Here is a 20,543-nt window from a genome sequence, read left to right on the forward strand (position 1 = left end):
GGCCTTTTGAAAATAAGGTACATATTTTTCTGTCTGGCCTGTGATCCTGCCTAAAGATGACTTTTGGAGTACCACTAGCATGATGATTACCACCATTAATAATAAAATCATAACAATTGTCTTGTATTTATATAATATCTTTAAGATTTGTATTGTCCTTCCAATAACTTTTTGAGATAGGTAAAGGAAGTATTATTTTCCTCATTGATAAGGCTCAGAAAACATAAAATGACTTGCCAATTATCATCAGCTAGAAAGTAAACGAGGCAGGACTCAAATTCAGCCTTCCAACATTAGGTCACTATATCTACTAATTGTTTAGGTTTTTTCATGACGTAGAATGATTTTAATAGCAATTGTTTTCTGTTCCAACCTGAAACTGAGGTTCTCCCCTCTCCCAGATATGTATGTTTATGATGGTAAATTGATTCTTCTTTTGTCTCAACTCTTACCTAGCCTTCAGTCAAGGAGGCTTGGCTTCAGGTGAACTGAGACTTAGGAGACTTAAATTTAGAAAGGTCAAGTTCACCACTGAACCCCTAGGCCATTGCCAGTTGTTTTCATTTTGCCATTGGACTTAGATGACTGGAGGAGAAAGTGAGGTTGAGGGTTTTGCATTGTCTGCCTCACTCATATCCAGTTCAGCTGCAAGTCAAGACAAAAAACAACAGATTTATATCCAGTTTATATCCTATATCAGAGGTTGAATTTGAATCCCAGTTTTTAAGGATGACTTTCTATTCACTTTCAAATTAGAGCAACTTGATCCCTTAACTTGACATAATGAGGATTTCATATTTCAAAAGGTGGAGGAACCAATAAAGGAAAATTCTTTTCTAGATCTTATTCCTACAAACAAGTAAGAACTGGTAGTGAGGGTGGAAATGAGGGGAATTTTTGATGAAAGTAATTATTCCATTTTAGAGTGAGGAAAGAGAGAAAAGCCTGTACACATATGTTTGGTATTTTGAGAGAGGAAATTTCAAAGAGAAAGGATAAAAAATATCTTATACCTCAAAGTTCTACAGGGGAAAACAACCTAACAAAGATGGTCAGAGTGCAAAAATGAAATTCTGAAGACACAAAGAGAAACAATTCCAATGAGGAAGACGATCCCCTAGAGAATCTGCTAAAGTGGAAAGTACAGGGAGGTCACCAATCAACATGTTTTAAAAAAGCATGCACAGAAAATGGAAAGAAGGGATGCATAACAAGGATGAATACAGAAATGTGACCTATGGTTCCTTAACAAATGACAGGAATGTTAAAGTTCAGGGTAAAGTGAGACTAGCGGGGAAAACTAAGGACAGTAAAAAAAAAATCCCTGATTTTTCTTTCTTTTTTTTTCCCTAGGTAAAGTGAAGAAGATCATTAAAGAACTGCTGCTTAGACTGGATGAGATTTTAACAATTAATGACAGAGAAAAGGTAGAGCGTCTAAATTCTTATTTTGCTTGTTTGTTACAGTCCAAAAACATTTTCCACTAATCAAAGTACTGGCAGATATGATTTGCTGAGCCATTCTTAGTGATCATTAAAAGTCTGTGGAGGATGGAAAAAATAGCACAGGACTGAAGAAGAGCAAATGTTTTATTTAACAAAAGAGGAAAAAAAGAGAATGGAACCTGAAAAATATTGGCCTGAAACAGTTTCTTTTTAAATACACATTTATTTGTATACCTATTTTATATTCCTATATACCTTTGAATAGAGCATTGTACTTGGAATCAGGAATTCCTGAATTCAAATCTGGCTTCAGAACTTGCTAGCTATGTGACCCTGAACAAAGTTACTTAACCCCATTTGCCTCAGTTTTTCCATCTGTAAAATGAATTGGAGAAGTGGCAAAACACTTCAGTATCTTTGCCAATAAACCTAAAAAAGGGTCTCAAGAATCTGTTTAAACTGAAACTACACAACAACTACTCCTCTTATGGAAAAGTGGAGCTTGATCAGAGATTGGCCGAATTCATTCATTTGCTTTTGTATGCTGTAATAATGATTTTACATTTTAAAGGGAAGTTTCATTAAATCCTATTTGCCATAGATTGTGAGCTTCAGAGCTAGAAGATGGCAAAATGATATGAATTTAAAACTGAATGAATGGCTGTACTCAAACTTATCATGAATGGTTTGATGTCAACTTTGAAGGTCTCCCGTGAGGTGTGGGGGGGTGTTCCATAAATAAGTAGTTATCCCTGTGCTGTTTAGCATTTTAATCAATGACTTGGATAGAATCATAGAGGGCATACTCACCAATGTACAAATGACACAAAGCTGGATGGGACTGCAAATACACTGACAGTCAAGGTTCAAAAAGATCTTGACAAGCTCAACAACATTGTTATTTGGTTTTTTGGTCCTATCTGACTTTTTGTGACCCCAATTGGGGTTTTCTTAGCAGTACTATTGAAGTGGTTTGCCATTTTCTTTGCATTGTACAGATGAGGAAACTGAGGCAAATAGGGTTAAATGATTGGATCTCTACTTAGTATCTGAAGGCAGATCTGAATTCAGGAAGATGAGTCTTCTTCAGTAGGTCCACTACTTTATTCTAGGTCCACTAGACCTAGCTAGGGTACCTAGATGCCCCTTTCTGGGATAGTAGGCCAAGCCAAATAAAATTAAATTTAATAGGAATAAAGTCGTACACTTAACCACTCTCAGCAAAACAAAACAAAAAACAAAACAAACAAACAAAAAAATAAAACAAAAACAAAAACAAAAAACCTATAAATACAAGATCTGAGAAAATATTGTATTTGAAAAAGATTCAAGAGTTTCAGTGAACTGTGAATTCTTTAGGAGTTAAATATTCCACTCAACAAGCATTATTAAGTATTTACTGTGCATCAAATACAGAAAATACAGAGAAAACTGAAACAATCCCTTCCTTCAAGGAACTTACAATCTAAATATATCTCTAAGTAGCGAAAATATAAACATAAAAAATATACAAAGTAATTCTCTACTTGTAATCCTGTGTGTGTGTATGTCTACACTCATGTAGTATCAGGATTGCTGAGCTTTTGAAACTATGCTTTCTTTGAAATACGAGATGCATGCAGTCATGATCAAAGATGAGAAATGAAAAAGCATTTTTGGGGATCAATAAATAGACCATTTGGGTTCTACTCTGACAACTGTCTTCCCTGGCTTTCTTTAAGTCCTAACTAATATTTTCCTATTTATACAGTATATAGTTTACTTTGTATATTTTTGTTTCTCTCATTAGATTGTAAGCTCTATTGAGGACAGGGATCATCTTTTGTCTTTTTTTTTTTATCCTTAGTTTAGCACAGTGCTTGGCATATAGTAGGTGCTTAATACATGCTTACATTTAGATTTATTTATTAAGATTAGTTAGTCCAGAAAATCAATGCATTTTTAGGCTGTGTAAAAAGATACAGTATCCTGAAATAAGGATTATACTCTGCCCTGGTCAGACTACACCTATCTGCAATATTGTTTTTAGTCGTGGACACCATATTTTAGGAATGTGCATTGGTAGCCCAGAGAGCATATCTAGAAGAGGGTATCTGGAACAACAAGGAGCTTGATTTTTAGTCTAGAGAAGGAGAGACTATCTTTAAATATTTGAGACTGTTACATAGAAGGAAGATTGGATTTGCTCTTCTTGGCTCCAAAAGTCAGATCTAGGAATGATAGGTGTCCAATTGCAGAGAGATGTATTTGGACTTGAAATCAGGAAAAAATTGGAAACAATTAGAACTTTCTAATGGGTCACCTTTGGATGATGTGTTCCTCCATTCCCAGTCTCTGACTAGAGATCTTTTGGTATTCATAAATAAATGCCAAAAGGCAGAAATATTAAATATCCTTACAAATCATAATGCAATAAAATTGTGATCAATAAGGAACAATTGAAGAAATTATTGAGTAAGCCAAGGAAGGATAATAGAAATAATTATAATAAATGTAAAAATGATAACAATGGGAAAACATAACAAAATATGAGATATAGTCAAAAATATGCTTGGGGAAAATGTATATATCCAAATATATCAATAAACAAAAAAGATCCATGAGTCATATAACTAGAAAAATCAATAAATGATATAACCCTTGACTAAATATTAAAAAAATTCTGACAAAAACAAAGAAGAAATAAACACAATTGAAAATAACCACAACAAAATATGATAAATAACGCTGAGGCTTTTTTAAAAAAAAGATCAGTAAGAGAAAAGTCATTAGCTAATTTGATTTTTTTTATGAAAAAAACTAAATTGCCAAAGTAAAAATGGAAGGAGAATTCACAGTAAATGAAAGGAAATAAAAAAATTCTGAAACTATTATGTTCATAATTATATGTTAAGAAAATTGGAAACACATATGAAATGGAAGAGTATAAAAATGTAAAGTATCCATCTTAATAGATTACTCTCAAAATCATAAAAGACCTACCATAAAAACATCCACATCCAGATAGATTTATTAGAGAGTATTATCAAATATTTGAAGAATAACTTATACATTACATGAATTGTTTTCAAAAGAGAACATAGAAGGTACTTCACTAAATTCCTTTTATGAGCTAAATACAGTTCTAATGATAAAACCAGGGAGAATTAGGCAAAGAAAGAAAATCATAGACCAATATAAGTATCTATGCAAAAATATTGAATAAAATATTAACAAAGTTGCAGTAATATAGTTAACAGTTACTCATTTTGGCTAGGTTAGATTTATTTTAGGAATGCATGAATGTTTCAAATTAAGACTACTATAAACATAATAATTCGTATTAATACAGAAAATAAAATCACATGCTTATATCAATAGAGGGGCAGGTATGTGGTAAAGTGGATAAGACCCTGGGCTTATTCAGTCTCTTCTCCAGAGTCATCAGAGGTCAGTGACAAGATAGGTCAGCACAACTGGAGATAGCCCCCTCGCACATTAACTGGGTTCTCATTGCTATACTAATACTTTTGCTCTATTTCAAACTTTTTAAATACAAGGATTCTCAGAGTTCCCTTTGGAAATTTGGTAAAAACTATGAATCAGAATAACATTTGTTGCCCAAATTCAAAATTAAAGGAAATGCTAAATTTCAATTAGAGACTGGTGAAAATACTTCCTCCTCATTCAAATTCTCTCTGATCCCTGTCTAATGAGTTTTCCACAATGGCTATTCCAAACCTTATCTTTTCCCAAACACTTATTCTCCACTCTTCCTCTTCTCTTTCAGCAAATAACCTTGATTCATAATTCCCTTAAAAAAAAAAAACAACTGAATTTATTTGTAGTAAGCTCTCTTATCTCCAATTCTATATTTTTCTCTTTTGCTCCAGTCTGAGAGATTGAGTTGTGCCTTCTCTCTGACAATTCCCACCTTTCTTTACCTGTATCTTCTATATCCTCTCCTTTTCTCTTGATATTTTGACCTTTCCCCTCTCTCTTCTAAGTTTTAAACTTTTCCCTATTCTCTGGTTCCTCCACTACCTACTTACATGTCCCATATCAATCTACCCTTAAAAAAAAATCTTGCCTCAAACATTGTTTTATACCCTTTCCCTCCTTTCAGTCAAACTCTTAGAAAAGCTACTTACACTCAATGTTTCTTGAAGTATTTCATTAAGTGTTATTGATGAGATCTAGATATGGGGTACCTAATTGAGGTCTAGTGGCAGGTTCGGGGTACAGGGAGTCAAATAGAGCTCCCCTGCAACCCCTTTGGATTTGGCGCAAGGATACAGAGTTAAATGAGGTCTAGTAGCGGCGCAAGAGTGCCCTGTAAAGGAATTTACAGACCCCGAAAACCTAGATTGATAAAAGAGGTTTATTGTGGGGTTTGGATGTAAAGTTAAAGTCTAGTAGTAAAAGGTGAAGGTAGAGATAAAAGGGTACCGGAACCAGGGTTCCAGTGGATAGAGTGTCTTGGTGCCAGTCATGGTGATAGCATGTGTAGACCCTCTGCAAAGACAGGGCTTCAGTTTGGCTCTTTTATAATCGGGGGCTCCTGGCTGGGTTTCAGCCAGGGTTAGAATTTAAATTGAATTCAATGGGTGTCAGGACTGAACCTTTCCAACCCAGAAAACAAAGATGAACTGTTTATGCTTGGGGTAGAGTCCCCTCCCTGAGGCAGAGTCCAAGGAGGTTTTCTTCTTTAAGGATTTTTCAGAATTTTGGGGTTTCTTCATCATTATCGCCTACTCAAATTTCAAAGTTGTGCAATGACTTTAGTCCCCATATCTGGATTGAAACAATTCTCTCTCAAAAAATATTCTCTCCAAGCTACTAATGATCTGTAAAAATGATTGAATTATAACCATTTCCTTAGTGTTCATTCTCTCTAACTTTTGACATTGTTAACCACCCCTTCCCCTGGATACTCTGTTCCTGGGATTTTTGTGATACTGTCTCCTCCTTTTCCTCTGTGTTGGACAGATTTTTCTCAGTCTTCTTTGCAAGACTGTTATACTGTCCATACTCCTCTGTACATTTTCAAGACTGTCCTGCTTTCTCTATTCTCGCTTTCCTTTCTTTCCTGGTGATATCAGTGCCTTCTTTGGGATCATTGGCATGGTATAGCATAAAGAGCATTGGATTTGAAGAAAGAAGGTTTAAATCCCAGTTCTCTTATTTGTCATTAGTGTGATCATGAGTTATTGAACATTTCTAAGAATGACTTTATATCTGAGGAAAATTAATATTTTGCAGTATCATTCAATAATTCTTCTATAATGTATCCTATTCCCCATTTTGTAAAACCATTTCTCTGTATAGCTTAAAAGACAATCTTTCCCTGTCAGAAGTAAAGACATAGTTGAATAATGTAATCTGAGCCCCCTGGGACATCTATCTGCTTGCAAATCATTAGTCTAACCTGGGATCCTACCTTCAACTAGCCTCACCTGGGCCCCTTCTAAGGTGAGATTTCTCCTGTCCTTCACTCTCTTGCCAAATTTAAGGGAGATTTGGTCTCCAAAGGAGAGATTCCTGATGGGATGGTTCTGCTTATCTGGCCAAGATTACAGAGTCCCCTAAAACAATTAGCATTCTTTAATTATAAGAGTGGTATGACCAGGTACACCTCAACGTCAACCCACTTTCCCAGATGTAGTGTATTGTGACATTTCCCAACCACCAAGAACTCCTTTCTTACCTGCCTCTCAAAGTTTTTTTCCATTCATTCCAGGTCCCTGACTTTTTTTTTTTTTTTTTTTAAGGCGAACAGAGGGAGTCTATTATTAACAGTCAATGTTAATAAACTAATCTTGTCCTGGAGAAAATAGTGCCTCAGTTTGCCCCGAGCAGGGCTTTTTAAACTTTTTCCACTCAAAACACTTTTTTGCCCAAGACATTTTTACACAACCCCAGATGAACAGGTATATAAAATAACTTTGCAACTCAAACATTTACTGATAATAAATCATAAAAATTATTTAAAAACAATTCTTTGGTATAATTTTACTATTTGTCAAAGACAAAAGCAAGTTTGCATACTGAGTTGGATGTGCTTGATTATTTTTACATAAATAAATCAATTTTGGCAAAATATTTGATATCTTTTACTGTTGTCAAATTTTTCATGATTTCCCATTCTGTTTTTTGAACCACATTTTAAGAAGCTGTGGACATCTGACCTGTAAGGTCTCTATTAGCTTAACATGTCTGATTCTACAATTAGCCCATGCATGTGGATCAAACCTTATTTTCAGAAACACCTCCCTTCCTCTTTCATTTTCAAGGTCTTATATTCAATCAACATAACCATGGGAAAACTTATGCAGTCAGGGCATATTTACATTTATATTTGTGTTAATGGTAACTAAGGTAGAACATATGAAATGCATAGAGAAGAAAAGCAACAAGTAGTTGTGAGGCCTTCATTAGGCCTAATGACTTCCCTGGATTTTTTTTTTAAAGTCCCAACTAAAATTTCTTTCTTTCTTTCTTTCTTTTTTTTTTTTTTAAAACTGAAAGCATTCCCTATCCCCTTTTATTTCTAGTGGCTTCCTTCTCTTAATTATTTCCTATTTATCCTGTAAATAGTATGCTTTCTACATGTTATTTACATGTTGTCTTTCCCATTAGACTATAAGATTCTTGAAGGAAGGGACTATTTTTTGCTTCTTTGTTTTCCTTTAGCATAGTACCAGGCAAAGAGTAGATCTTAATAACTGATTACTTGATTGCTTGGCCTCTGATTTAGGTTTCTGATGAAGCCCATTGCCAGCACTTTTGCATAGCTCTGATTGTTGAGAATTGTTCTTCCTTACATTAAAGTTCAAATCTACCTCTCTCTGCAACTTCCACTTATTTGCAGTATGATACTGGACAAGGCATTTTACTTCTCTAACCCTCAGCTTCCTCATCTAAAATGGGGCTAATAAAAGTTGTACAATCTATCTTATTATGGAGAAAACACTTTATAAAATCTGAATGATTATTTCTTAGAAAACTGCTTAACAGAGTCAAAATGATCACATAAATTCAGGGCATATTCAAGAACAGGATGACATCATTTTAATGGCCATATTTCTTCCTCCTTTGTCAAGTTTGCTTGAGTGTATTTTGCATTAGAAGGCCTCTCTGTTTCTTGGCTGGGTTGAGATTCTCAAAATTGTTTTGTTGTTTTATGCCAATGTCTTTGATAAGCAAAATCCCTCAGAATGCATTTAACATAATTAAAAATCTTCCATTCACTTACTTGAAATTCAGAAGACTCAATTCATGGTTATTATCCCCCTGGACTGCCTTTAAATTTGAGGTTTGCTCCATGCCGTAAGAGTCTATCCTTCCTAATAGCTGCATTACCTATTGAAAGGAATACAACGGGGAATACCTGAGTGAGCCAGCCCATCAGGACTTACTCATTTTATTTAGAGGGGCAGGACTTGTATTTAAGGCAAGATTGTCTTTGAAAATTTTTTTTCAAATGAATTTGACTCAATAGTTCCAGAAGTTGTTTTAGGGAAATATTGAGGGATATTTCATTTTGCTGGGACTATAATATTCTATTTGTCTACCAAGGTAGAGTACAGCTTCTGCACTGAAGGCAGCACTCAGTGATGGAGGTATGGAATAATTATAGAACACAGAAAATTGAAGTGACTTGTGTGAGTAGGGGCAAAACCAGTGTTGAGGGGGAGACAGAATTCAGACAATGCACCCTGGGCCTTGGCTAACATTTGGACATGTTGCTTCCCTAGCATTCCTGGCCTGTTTTATTTACTATACCCTGGAGGGTTTGAGCCTTTACTGGAACATGTTGCATTACCAAAAACAAAACAAAATACAAAAAATTAAAACAACAACAACAACAACAACAAACCCATATGTAACATGAAAAGTGACAGTTTCTGGGACAGGACAAAATATGTATTTACTAAGTAATAAAACAAATTTTTTTTGCATCCCCTATACATTTAGGATTCTGACCCAAGATCCTAAAAGGATGAGCATGTTCACTTCTCTGGTTCAAAAACTCTGGATGAGTTTGAATAGGTAGATGGTATAGTGTATAGAAAGCACCTAGCCTGGGGTCAGGAAGACCTGAGTTCAAATTCTAGCTCAGACACTTAGCTTTGTGACAGGACAATTTACTCAATCCTATTTGCCTCAGTTTTCTCCTCTGTAAAATGAGCTGGAGAAGGAAATGACAATCCACTCTAGTATCTTTGCCAAGAAAATTGTAAATGGGATCACAAAAAATAAGACAAATAAGAACAAGATCGTTTTCAGCTTGAAAACTTGACTGTCTAAATTGGATGTTGAAGAATTTCCTTAGTTTATAAAGGCAATGTATTTATCTTGATTGTAAGACAACTCTTGGATGCCAAAGATTTTCCTTTACCATTGGTAGGGCAAAAATCCAAGATTCATGCTTCCTTTTTCCCCAGACAGAACAAACAGTAGCTGTAGAATTTGAGTGGAGGGAGGAGAGGCAGGAGAATAGATCATTGAATCTTCATTACACATTTATCCTCATGATTCAGCATAATGAGTGATGCCATGGTTATATTTCTCTTTTAGGATCATAGGATTCCTTGCTGGAAGGAACCTTGGAAATATTGGAAACCAACACTTTCATTTTTCTGTGGAAGCAACTGGGCCCCAAGAGGCTCCATCTTACTCCTCCCCAAGAGCTTTGGCCATCTGTGATCCTAGGACAAGTTTAGCCAAAACTGGGAGCAATGTGTCTCTGAAATATCATTCAGTCTTTCTTGATAAGGCAACTTTGGGGAATATAGTGCTCTCCCCACCAAAAATACTTTATTTATTTTGTATATGCTTAAAAATGTAGTATTCTTTCTCTGGAAAATTGCATGCTCCTTAAAGGCCAGGACTATATCATTTTTCTCCTTATATACTCTTAACAGTGATTGACACTAATTAAGTTCTTGATGATTGATAGTATTCCTAAGGTAGTTTAAATCTCCTATTTGACAAATAGAAAAAAATAAGGCTCAGGGAGTCCCATAGTCATATAGAAAGTTAAGTGGTTGACTCATAACTAGAAATTAGATTTTAATTTGTCAAATAGGAGATTTAAACTACTATTAGGAAACTGGTGCTCTATCCACTGCGCCACCTAGCTGCCCCTAAGATGTTTCTAAGTGTACAAAATGAAATATTTGTAGGATTACATAAAATAAATCAATTACATTGAAATACAGTTGCCAAAATATTTTTTTAAAAAAGTTCTTGGAACCTAGATTAAGAACCCTTGGAGGTTTCTTCCAAATTTTAGAAGTCTATGATCTATAGTGTGCTATCAATATATTGTCTATATAAAGCTTACATAAGAAATGAATTTAGAATTGCTAAGAACTGTCATTTGATAATACTTGTATTATATTCTTTGATTCCCTAGTATTTTTGGGAGGTTTGAAGCTATCAATGTAGCATGCAGTAACATAACCTCTGGTTTGAATAAGAAGCTTCTTGAGTGGACATTTTGATAAGGGAACTATAGGAGGAATATATGTAAATATTAATTCCATTTCTTGCTGCTTACCTTCACATCCACAGTCTTAGAAAAAGCTTCCAGAATAGACCTAAGTGCTTGAATGTCTTTTTCAACTTTCTGGTACTCATGCTTGATGACATTAATGTCTCCAGAGAGCTTTGCAAGACTTGCATCACATCTGGTAGCAGAATGGAAACAGATAAAAAATAAATATCAAAGTGTTCCTAGAATCAGCATAGGTCCTGAATATAAGAAGGAAACAAAGTTAATGGTTTGGATGGTGAATCTTTTGAATATTGCAGAAAAAAACAAATGAGGGAGTGAGGGATGTAAGCACCTATCCTTTTCCTTTTTCCCCCTCCTAGAGGAGATTGGAGAAATTCTATGTTGAGTTAAATGGGCTGCGTTGAATAAACTTGATTGAAGAGAATGGGCTGGATTGATGAAAACTGAGGTTTTCAGCTCTTCAAATTAGGTGGGACTTCAATTTAGGCATTATTAGCAAACAGTAGCAACTATTTTTGGTCAGATGTTTATTCAGTACAAGCCTCCAAGATAAAATTGTAAAATAGGCAAAACTCTTATTTGTTGTCTTCATGATTCTTTCCTAAGTCCTTTTTTTGATTTTTTTTTCATTTCTCTCCCCATCTTAAACACCCATGTACAAGTTCTCTCAACCCACCCAGGCCTAGTTTCCTTATACTGTACCATGTTTTTTTCTTTCCAGACCAAGACAACATTTCTCCTTTCTGAATAGTCTTAGCTGGACTTTGGCTGACCATCTCTACTTTCTAAAAAGACTTAGTTAACCCAAATTAATTTCTAATTGTTGGAATTTATGGGGAAATATTTGAGAGCAGAAAAAATGTCTTCCTGTGATTTGTTTTGCTAAATTTACTCTAACGAAAGATATTGGATTTAAAATCAGAGGACCTATGTCCAAATCTTGGGTCTGCCACTCACCTCATGTGTGACCTTGTTTGAATTTTTAAATTTTAATTTATTATTTTAAAATAATTTTATTTATTTTAAATTTAACTAATTAAAATATTTATTATGAATGCAACAAAAACCAACAAATGAATATTGCAATATATAAGGAACGGAAAAAGAAATCTGTATATAAAACTGTTAACTGTAATACAGAAATTTTAAAGCACTAATAACACTAGTTCACATCTATGTAGAACTTTAAGATTTGCAAAGAGCTTTACATGTTATCTTATTTTTCTTAATGAGTGTAGGAAAAGTTTATTTCTTTTTAAAAAAATTTTTTTATTATAGCTTTTTATTTACCAGACATATATATGGGTAATTTTACAGCATTGACAATTGCCAAACCTTTTGTTCCAACTGGAAAAACTTTATTACTTGCTCATGAGAAAAGGTGTGCAATCTTTGACACACAAAGCATAGTCTTAGAAATACACTACATGCTATCTTATTATATCATCCAAGCAAACCCGTGAGGTAGGTGTTATTATTATTTCCATTTTGCAGAAGAGTAAACTGAGGCGCAAGATTGTAACTCTTGGACAAGCATTTTAATCTTCCTGAGCCTCATTTCCTTGCTTTCACCATTGAGAATTCATGATTCTATGACTTCTATGTCTCTCCTCCCTTCGGCCACCCTTTTTTTGATCTAGTCTACCAGGAAATAGAATTGATAAAATTGTCATTGCAACTAAGAATTTAGCAGTTTTCCAAACTCTCAATTGCAGAAACAGACATGTAACTCTATGGAACTCAATAAAGCCCTCTCTTAGAGAATGTGTATTATAATTTGTTATCTAGCTATTTAAAAGTTCTACTTCATATCAAGGCATGAGAAAAATGTGTTCTCAAAGGCTATACAAACAGCATAGAGAGTGACAGTCCTTACAAGGCTGCAAAGGCTTTGAGTATGGATCTGGGGGGACAGACCAGACCTGCTCTTCTAGGACTAGCTTAGTCACATATGCACAATTGACTGGTGATGAATTCTTTCGCAATTCAGGAAACAAGTATGATCCTGTTCAGTCCTCTTTTACTTCTAAAGTGATGGAGCCAGAGGGTTTTAAGAATGATACTTCAGTAGACATTAATTTGTTAATTGGCAACTCTAAATAGTAGTTTGGGTGGGAGCCAAATGGATTTGCATTTGGGAGACAGATTAGGCATAATGTGACTTTGGATTAATCATTTAGAAAAGATGGTTCATAGTCAGTCAATAAATATTTATTAAATGTCTCTTATGTACCAAACGTGTGCTAAGTGCTGGGAATATAAATATGAAAAACAAACAAAAAAGGAGACAGTTCCCACACTCAAGGAGTTTACAATTTAATCAGGGACAGACAAAATACAAAAACCCAGAAAAACTTGAGTTAGGGGAAAGGTCCCCAATGGGGACATGGTAGAGAAGTTGGTTAGAAGAGTTCCAAAATCACACATCCAGGTGAGAAATGAAATGTTTGAGTTAAGCTTTCTTTTTAAATGAAAATTTGGAGCTCATGGGCCTCCCTTCTTATAGGTAGAATCTCAATGCAAGTTCTCCCTATAGTCAAAAATAGAGAAATTAAAGATTTCTTCTAACCACTGGTCTGATTGTAAATATTTAACAACCAGGTCTCTCAAATTATATGATAAGTTTATTCTGCATTATTAACAATTTTATATTACTTTCAAAAGTCCAAATAATCCACAAGACAACAAATCAAACCCCGATTTGTAGCAGTTGTCAGTCTCCAAGATGTAAATATTTATGCTGAAAACTTATTTGCAAGCCAGTATGAATTAACTCTAGCATGTCCCTGCTTACAACGTGACTTAATTTCATGATTTATATAACAGTGATAAGAAACACTGTTTCATGGAACACTTGGTTATTGTGCTTGAGGTGCTCATAATAAGCACTAAAAATTAGACTGTCCAGAATATAATTGCAGTGTATATACCAACATCCATTCCAGAGGACAAAGACGTAGAGAAATGCTGAATCATATACCTTTATAAATAATCATTTAGGTGGACACAGGGGAAGATGACAAGAAATGTTGAAAAAATGGTGTATAAGAAATTAAAGAGGATAATAGTTTCTCAATTATCTATGGAACTCACTTTTTTATATCATCAATATTTTCTTCAAAAATAAGAGTCAGAAGGTGCTGAACATTGTGAGTACTGAACAGTACTACAAAATAATGAAAAGAATATACCTTACAAGATATTAAGTGATTGATTATACAATCATTTCAGAATCAGCTGTTTCTGTGTAGTAAGACCAGTCATTAATTAATAAAGATATCAATGCCAAATTAAAAGAGAATAAAGATGAAAAGATTATGTATGCACTTGTAAAAGAGTCCAACTTTACCTGTTCAAATAGGCGATTGAGGCTGAAAAAAGAGAATAATAAAAGTGTAGGCACTGATTATAATATTTATTTCTGTGAGAAGCATTAAGAAACTCTTTAGGTAGTAGAGAGAAGCCAGAAGTCATCCCAGCCAGCAAACAATTGATATTTTTGTGCACTGGATGAATGACAATGGCACTTCAGAAAATAAATCTATTTATTCTATAAAATCTACTCTATTTTGGAGCAGAGTGACCATGGAGTATAAGCACTATTGCCTTCCCAAAAAAGAACAAAAAAAAAAAAAAAAAAAGGAAAGTCTATAAAAAGAAAAAGCAATGGAAGGGAAAACAGGCTTGCAAAAACCTTAGGATTTGGAGCAACCAAGCCAAATATTTCTAAGAACATTTATAGACAAAACTGGAAGAAATTCAACAGAGTGAAAATGGAGCATATCTGTGGATGGTCTCTTCTTATCAAATGATTGTGGAACCATCCTATGTGGGGCTCAATACCTTCAATACCCAATGTGTTCTATGAGTTATAGAAATGGAACTTAAGATGATAAATTTTGGAAAGAGCAATTTAATATAGAAGAAATTTCTATAGAGAATGATACAATTTGGAGTGATTTTCGTGTGTGTGTGTGTGTGTGTGTGTGTGTGTGTGTGTGCACATGCATTTTGGGGAAGCAGTTTGGATTTAGTAACCTGCTCAGGATCACATAGCTAGTATCTGAAGTTGGATTTGAAGTCAGATTCTTCTGATTCCAGGATCAGTGCTCTATCCATTATGCAACCTAGCTGCCCCAGGAGAGATTTTTCAAGATATTTATCTCAAAGAGAAGAAGATACTAAAATACAGGGTAAAATTTTTTAGGTTTAATTTAAAAAATGCAATTGAGAAGATATAAGCAACTATCTACCCATATGACAGTACATTTTCATCTCTATACAATTTTTGAGAATGATCTATCTATCTATGTATCTTAAGGGTATCCTTGTCAAGTGCTTTAAATACTCATTTGTTTCCACAAGAGCCCTGTGAAGTAGATACTATAGAGTTGTGGTTCAATCTATTTTCAGTCCTATTTTACAGATGAGGAGACTGATCTCCTGGGAGAAAAAGTAACTTCTTATCTTTGGCAATTCAGTTATTAAATATTGGAGGAAGGACTTGTACTCAAGTATAGTCTAATGCCAAATCAAACTTTTTTTTTTTTTAAATCAAACAACAATGCAGTATTACTTCCATGTGCAAAAATGATTATTGTTTCTCTATTTCTTCTTAGATCAGAAAGGATTCAAGTTCTCTACAATCTAGTCTACATTTCCAGATTTATTATTTCATATTTCTCATCCTTTATGTGCTTTATATTCTAGCCAAATTGGCCTTTTAGGGTTCCCTTTACTTCATCTTACATTTCTTATCTCTGCTTTCACTCAAGTTCTCCCCCTATTGCTTGTAAAGCTTGGTGCTTTTGCTTTTCTGGTTACCTTTCTGAATTGTTTTCTCTGAACCTGAGGAGATGATTCATGGGATAAGAGATTGGCAGAGCCATTCTGATGATACTTGTACTAAATAGTATTAACCCTCTTAATCTCCCAGAATCATGATGAGCCTTTGCTTTTTTGATTGGTACAGAAGTCACATCATGTGGTAAAACAATACTATATATAAAGCATCTTCTCTTTTTTTTTTTTTTTGCTAGTTTCTTCCATCCTCTTGAACTATATCCTTTCTAAAAATGGGGATAGCAGAAGCAGAATGGAAACTGGGGTTCTATGAGCAATAAAGTGATCAATGGGAAATTATCACAGTGTTGAGATTCTTCCAAATGAGGGGCAGGTGATGAGCAATGGATCAGCTGGCATATATCCAGGGAGAACTCCAGTTTTAATGATTCCTAAGGCTATTACAACAAATAAATTCATTCACACTTTTCTTTGAGCCTTGAACTTGAAATGGGGGAAAGGGCAAGTGTATGAAAGCACTTTCTAATCTTCCTCTTTTATGGCTATCATTGTAGGCTATTGGGCTCTCTTTGTATAAGCTCTCCAATCTAGATGGAAACCATAATAAAGACTTAGGAGAGAGATGGTTGTTGACAATTGTCTCTATACAAGGGTGTTTTGTCTTGTTTTCTTTTCGTTTTTTTTTTTTTATGAACAATAAACTTTATGATCATAATGAAACTCCTCTATGTCTTCAGAGATACAGCTTAATATAGGCTCTCTGTTAAATCTTAGGAAAATTGGTCTCTTGGGTTCCTTTTTGCCCTTATATCCTTCTGTGGTCCCCTCTTTTATAACAAACACTAGCTCAGAATGCAATAAAAAAGCTATCTTATCTTTATGTGGAGACAATCTATCATAAAGTTTCAGAGGAAAAATAAACAAGGTTTTAATGATTTGAGGGGAGTAGGAGGGTAATGGTAAGACACAATTAGGGAAAATTGCAAAATTCTGTCCAAATGGAGCATTCCTTAAATGAGTAAATGAGCCAGACAAGGCTCAAACTGCTCATGGAAATATTTAGTTCAAAAAACTTGCAGTTGTCTCACTGCTGGTGTAGTTCCATAGCCCCAGAGTTCCTATCTTCCTCCTTAGAGTTCAGAAATTCCTGGGCCCTGTCCCTTATAGATTTATTTTCATGGGATCCTTCAAATCTTGACTATTGGCCATGAAAAACTACAGTTCCCATCAGCTCCTTACTCATAAAGGGCTCTATTAAAGCTAAGCATAGCTAAATTTCTGAATGTGTACTATGTTAGGAAATTACTTATGAGATGGAAATGTTTCATCAACTAGAGGCTCAGCCAGATATGATACTTTGGGGCAATATTCTGTTTCATCCCCTAGGTTAATATTAGTGCACATGCACATACGTATGGGTGTATGGGCGTGTGTGTGTGCGTGTGTGTGTGTGTGTGTGTGTGTGTGTGAGAGAGAGAGAGAGCAAGAAAGCAAGTGGACTCCCTTATTAGAATACTATTAAGAGTATAAAATAAAATATATCACATTACAAAGGAAACCAATTTTATTGAAATATAATTATTAAAATGTTTTTAGAAAACTACATGTAGTGTAGACTTTAAAATTCTACCTGAGATTGTTAGGCTCTAGTAGTAGTGACCATATTGACAGGAAATTTAGTTGTTAACAGGCTAAATGTTGATTAGTAACCACTGGGAATAACTTCAGAAAGTGGCTATTTCCTTGTAAATGCCCAGAGTATTTGATTAGGATCCATCTGGTATTTCAAGTAGGGCACCATCTGGTGAAAAATTCAGGTACTTCAAGTTTTGCACTCAACTCATTAAATTTTCTGACTTGACAATTAACACAATAATATGTCATCTCCCTGTAGCTTTAAAGTAGTATTTTAGCCAAAGAAAAATATTAGCCTGGAATTTACTATGTCCTAATTTCCCCATGTTGTTGTGACACTAATAATAGACTATATCCCACTCTCAAAAGAATAAAATTGGGAATCAAAGGCTAATGGAAAGATGCATATGAATATGAGTAAGCTATAGAATATTACTAGATGTGAGCTGTATGTAAGAATTGGAATATGGGATATTAATTAGGAAAGGTATGATCAGAGGATGTGATAACAGGTAGACAAACTGAATATTATGCTGCCCCCCACAAAATGTTGAAAGGCTTAGGTATAGACCTGTTCAGAGCCTCTCCATAAATGATTTCTGTGAAAAGTTTGTATAGGATTAAAATTCTTTTTTTAAATTAATTTTTATAATTATAACATTTTCTTTGGCAGTACATATGCATAGGTAATTTTTTTTTACAACATTATCCCTTGTACTCCCTTCTGTTCTGAGTTTTTCCCCTCTTCCTTCCACCCCCTCCCCTGGTTGGCGGGCATTTCCATACATATTAAATATCTTATAGTATAGTATAGGATTAAAATTCAAGTTTATCTAAACTGCTGCAAGAAGTGACCCCTAATTCAATATGCAGTTACCTGACAGGTTTGAGTCACATCTCTAACACTAGCAGATTCAATATGGGCAAATCACTCTATCCATTTGCGCTTCAGTCTTTTGGTTCATAAAACAGACATTATAATATACCACTTTTCTGAGTTGGTATTGTAAGGAAAGTGCTTTGTAAACCTTAAAGGACTATTTAAAAGCTATTATGATTCTATGTTATATTAAATAATTCTTTATACTGATACTGTCATGATTAACAAATAACATTTTTGAGACACTGAATTTACATGATTTTGTGTTATGTGCTCTTTTTCCTTCCTCTCCACCTTAATCTTTCTGACATGCATGCATTTTCTAAGTAATCGTTTTCATGGATTGTTCAGGGTTATATATCATGAATGAGGTGAGAGGATAAGGTTTACTTGAACAACTGGCCCAGGCATTTTTCTAGAAAGTAATACTGGATGATTATGGCAAGGAAACTGCTGGCAAGGGAACCAACCTGGCTTTGAGTTGTAGCTAAAAATCACTTTTTTCTCTGCCTTTGGTTATTTGAAAGACCCATATTTAGATTTATGTTTCTATATAATGTACATGTGCAAAAGACATCATAAGGAACAGTTGCCTTAGTTGTGATAACAGCCATTATATTTTTCTGTTGGTTATGGTTTGCTGAATATTGCAATCATTTCTACTTGACAGATTGCATCTGATGCATGCTATTTCACCATTCCTAAATGACAAGTCACTGAATGGTCAACATAACTCTCCATATTCCAGAAGAAAAGGTAGGAATATTTTGCAGTTTGCTGACCTCTCTGACATTCACAGGATTCAGAAGGTCATATATCTAGTGCTTGAAAGGGACCTTAAAGGTCATCTAGCCTCTCATGTTACAGATCAGAAAGAAAAATTGAAGCACAAAGATTATTAGATTTTCTCAAGAAAGGTGTAACATGGACTCTAACTCAGGTCTGGTCACTCAGAAGTTCAACACCCTTTCTGTTGTACCATGCTGTCTTCCTATATAGCCCTATCAATGATTATAATGCCTTAAATAAAACATCAGTATAATTTCTAAGGGGCAGCTAAGTAGTGCAGTGAATAGAGCACTGACCCACAAATAAAGAGGATCTGAGTTCTCAATCTAACCACGACACTCACTAGCTGTGTGACCATGGACAAGTCATTTGTTTCTCATCCAGTTTCTCATCTATAAAAGTTGAAAAAGGAAGTGGAAAATCACTCCAATATCCTTGCAAAAAAACACAACAAATGGGGTCATGGAGAATTGGACACTACTAAAATGACTCAATGAAATAATTTGTAACAGCTATTTTTTTCTTCTTGCTTGCTTTAAGGACTATTGAAGACACATGAAGAATTCATGTGTGGTCTAAAAGTCTTGGGATTAATGTCAGTCAGTCAATAAGCATTTATTAAGCACCCATGATGTGTGAGTTATTGTGCTAAGATCTAGGAAAACAAGAAAGGCAAAAGATAGTTCTTACCCTTCAAGGAACTCACAATCTAAAGGGGGAAAGACTACATGCAAACAAACAAATTATATACAGGATAATTAGGAAATGACCAGCAGAGAGAAGGCACTATAAATTAGAAGGATTAGCTAAAGTTTCCTGAAGAAGATGTGCATTTACATGTTTACCTTTTCATTCTGGAAAAATAGACCTATGGGAAGTTATGAAGTAGATCTAAAATCATTTAGACCCTTCTTATCAGTGATAGGAAGTGATGTTTCATTTTATGCCATTTTGTGGGCAGCATTCTTTTTTCCTGGTGAATTAAATAAAAATAATCAACTTTATTTCACCAATGCCAAAATATTCATTGGAAATGAGTTCAAAGAGTAAGAAGATATGAATTAAGTTTCCTGATAATGCCTTGTCAAGTCATTACTTACTAGGCTTACAAAAATGTAGGAACAACAGAAATGAGGGAGGGTAAAGTTTAGCCAAATGACAACTAATTTGATTCTAACACAGTAACCTTGTCAAGTTATTTGAAAATTTTGGTTAAAGAAGAGAGAACTTTTAAGGAAAAGTGAATTAGTGTCCTCCCCGACCAAAGGGGAAATAACATTTTTTTTGAAATGCTAGGCTAGGAAAGAATGGAAAAGACTAGAAGAAGGAAAGATTTTTAAAAATTTGAAATGATATGTTTTGATTCATTTCTTGACACTTTTGAACTTTATCATCATGTTTTAAACATGAAACGATACTAAGAAGGAAAATAACAGATTTGCATGTGTCCCTGTAGTTTAGAGAGGAAGTAGATTTTGGCTATGTCCAT

General features: G+C 34.5%; 1 protein-coding gene across 4 annotated transcripts in view; it reads right to left on the bottom strand.

The window, feature by feature from the left end:
• The window catches only part of FAM81B (family with sequence similarity 81 member B), an 85,017-nt gene that overhangs the window by 25,523 nt on the left and 38,951 nt on the right, over positions 1-20,543 (bottom strand). For all 4 annotated transcript variants that reach the window (XM_074282063.1, XM_074282064.1, XM_074282065.1 and 1 more), the window contains exons 5-6: positions 10,990-11,119; positions 8,680-8,786 (exon numbers count right to left, since the gene is read on the bottom strand). In XM_074282063.1, coding sequence (XP_074138164.1) covers positions 8,680-8,786; positions 10,990-11,119 — 237 coding nt within the window. The remainder of the gene's footprint in view (positions 1-8,679; positions 8,787-10,989; positions 11,120-20,543) is intronic.

This window comes from Sminthopsis crassicaudata, chromosome 1, assembly GCF_048593235.1.
Source record: "Sminthopsis crassicaudata isolate SCR6 chromosome 1, ASM4859323v1, whole genome shotgun sequence".
NCBI classification, from domain to species: Eukaryota; Metazoa; Chordata; class Mammalia; order Dasyuromorphia; family Dasyuridae; genus Sminthopsis; species Sminthopsis crassicaudata.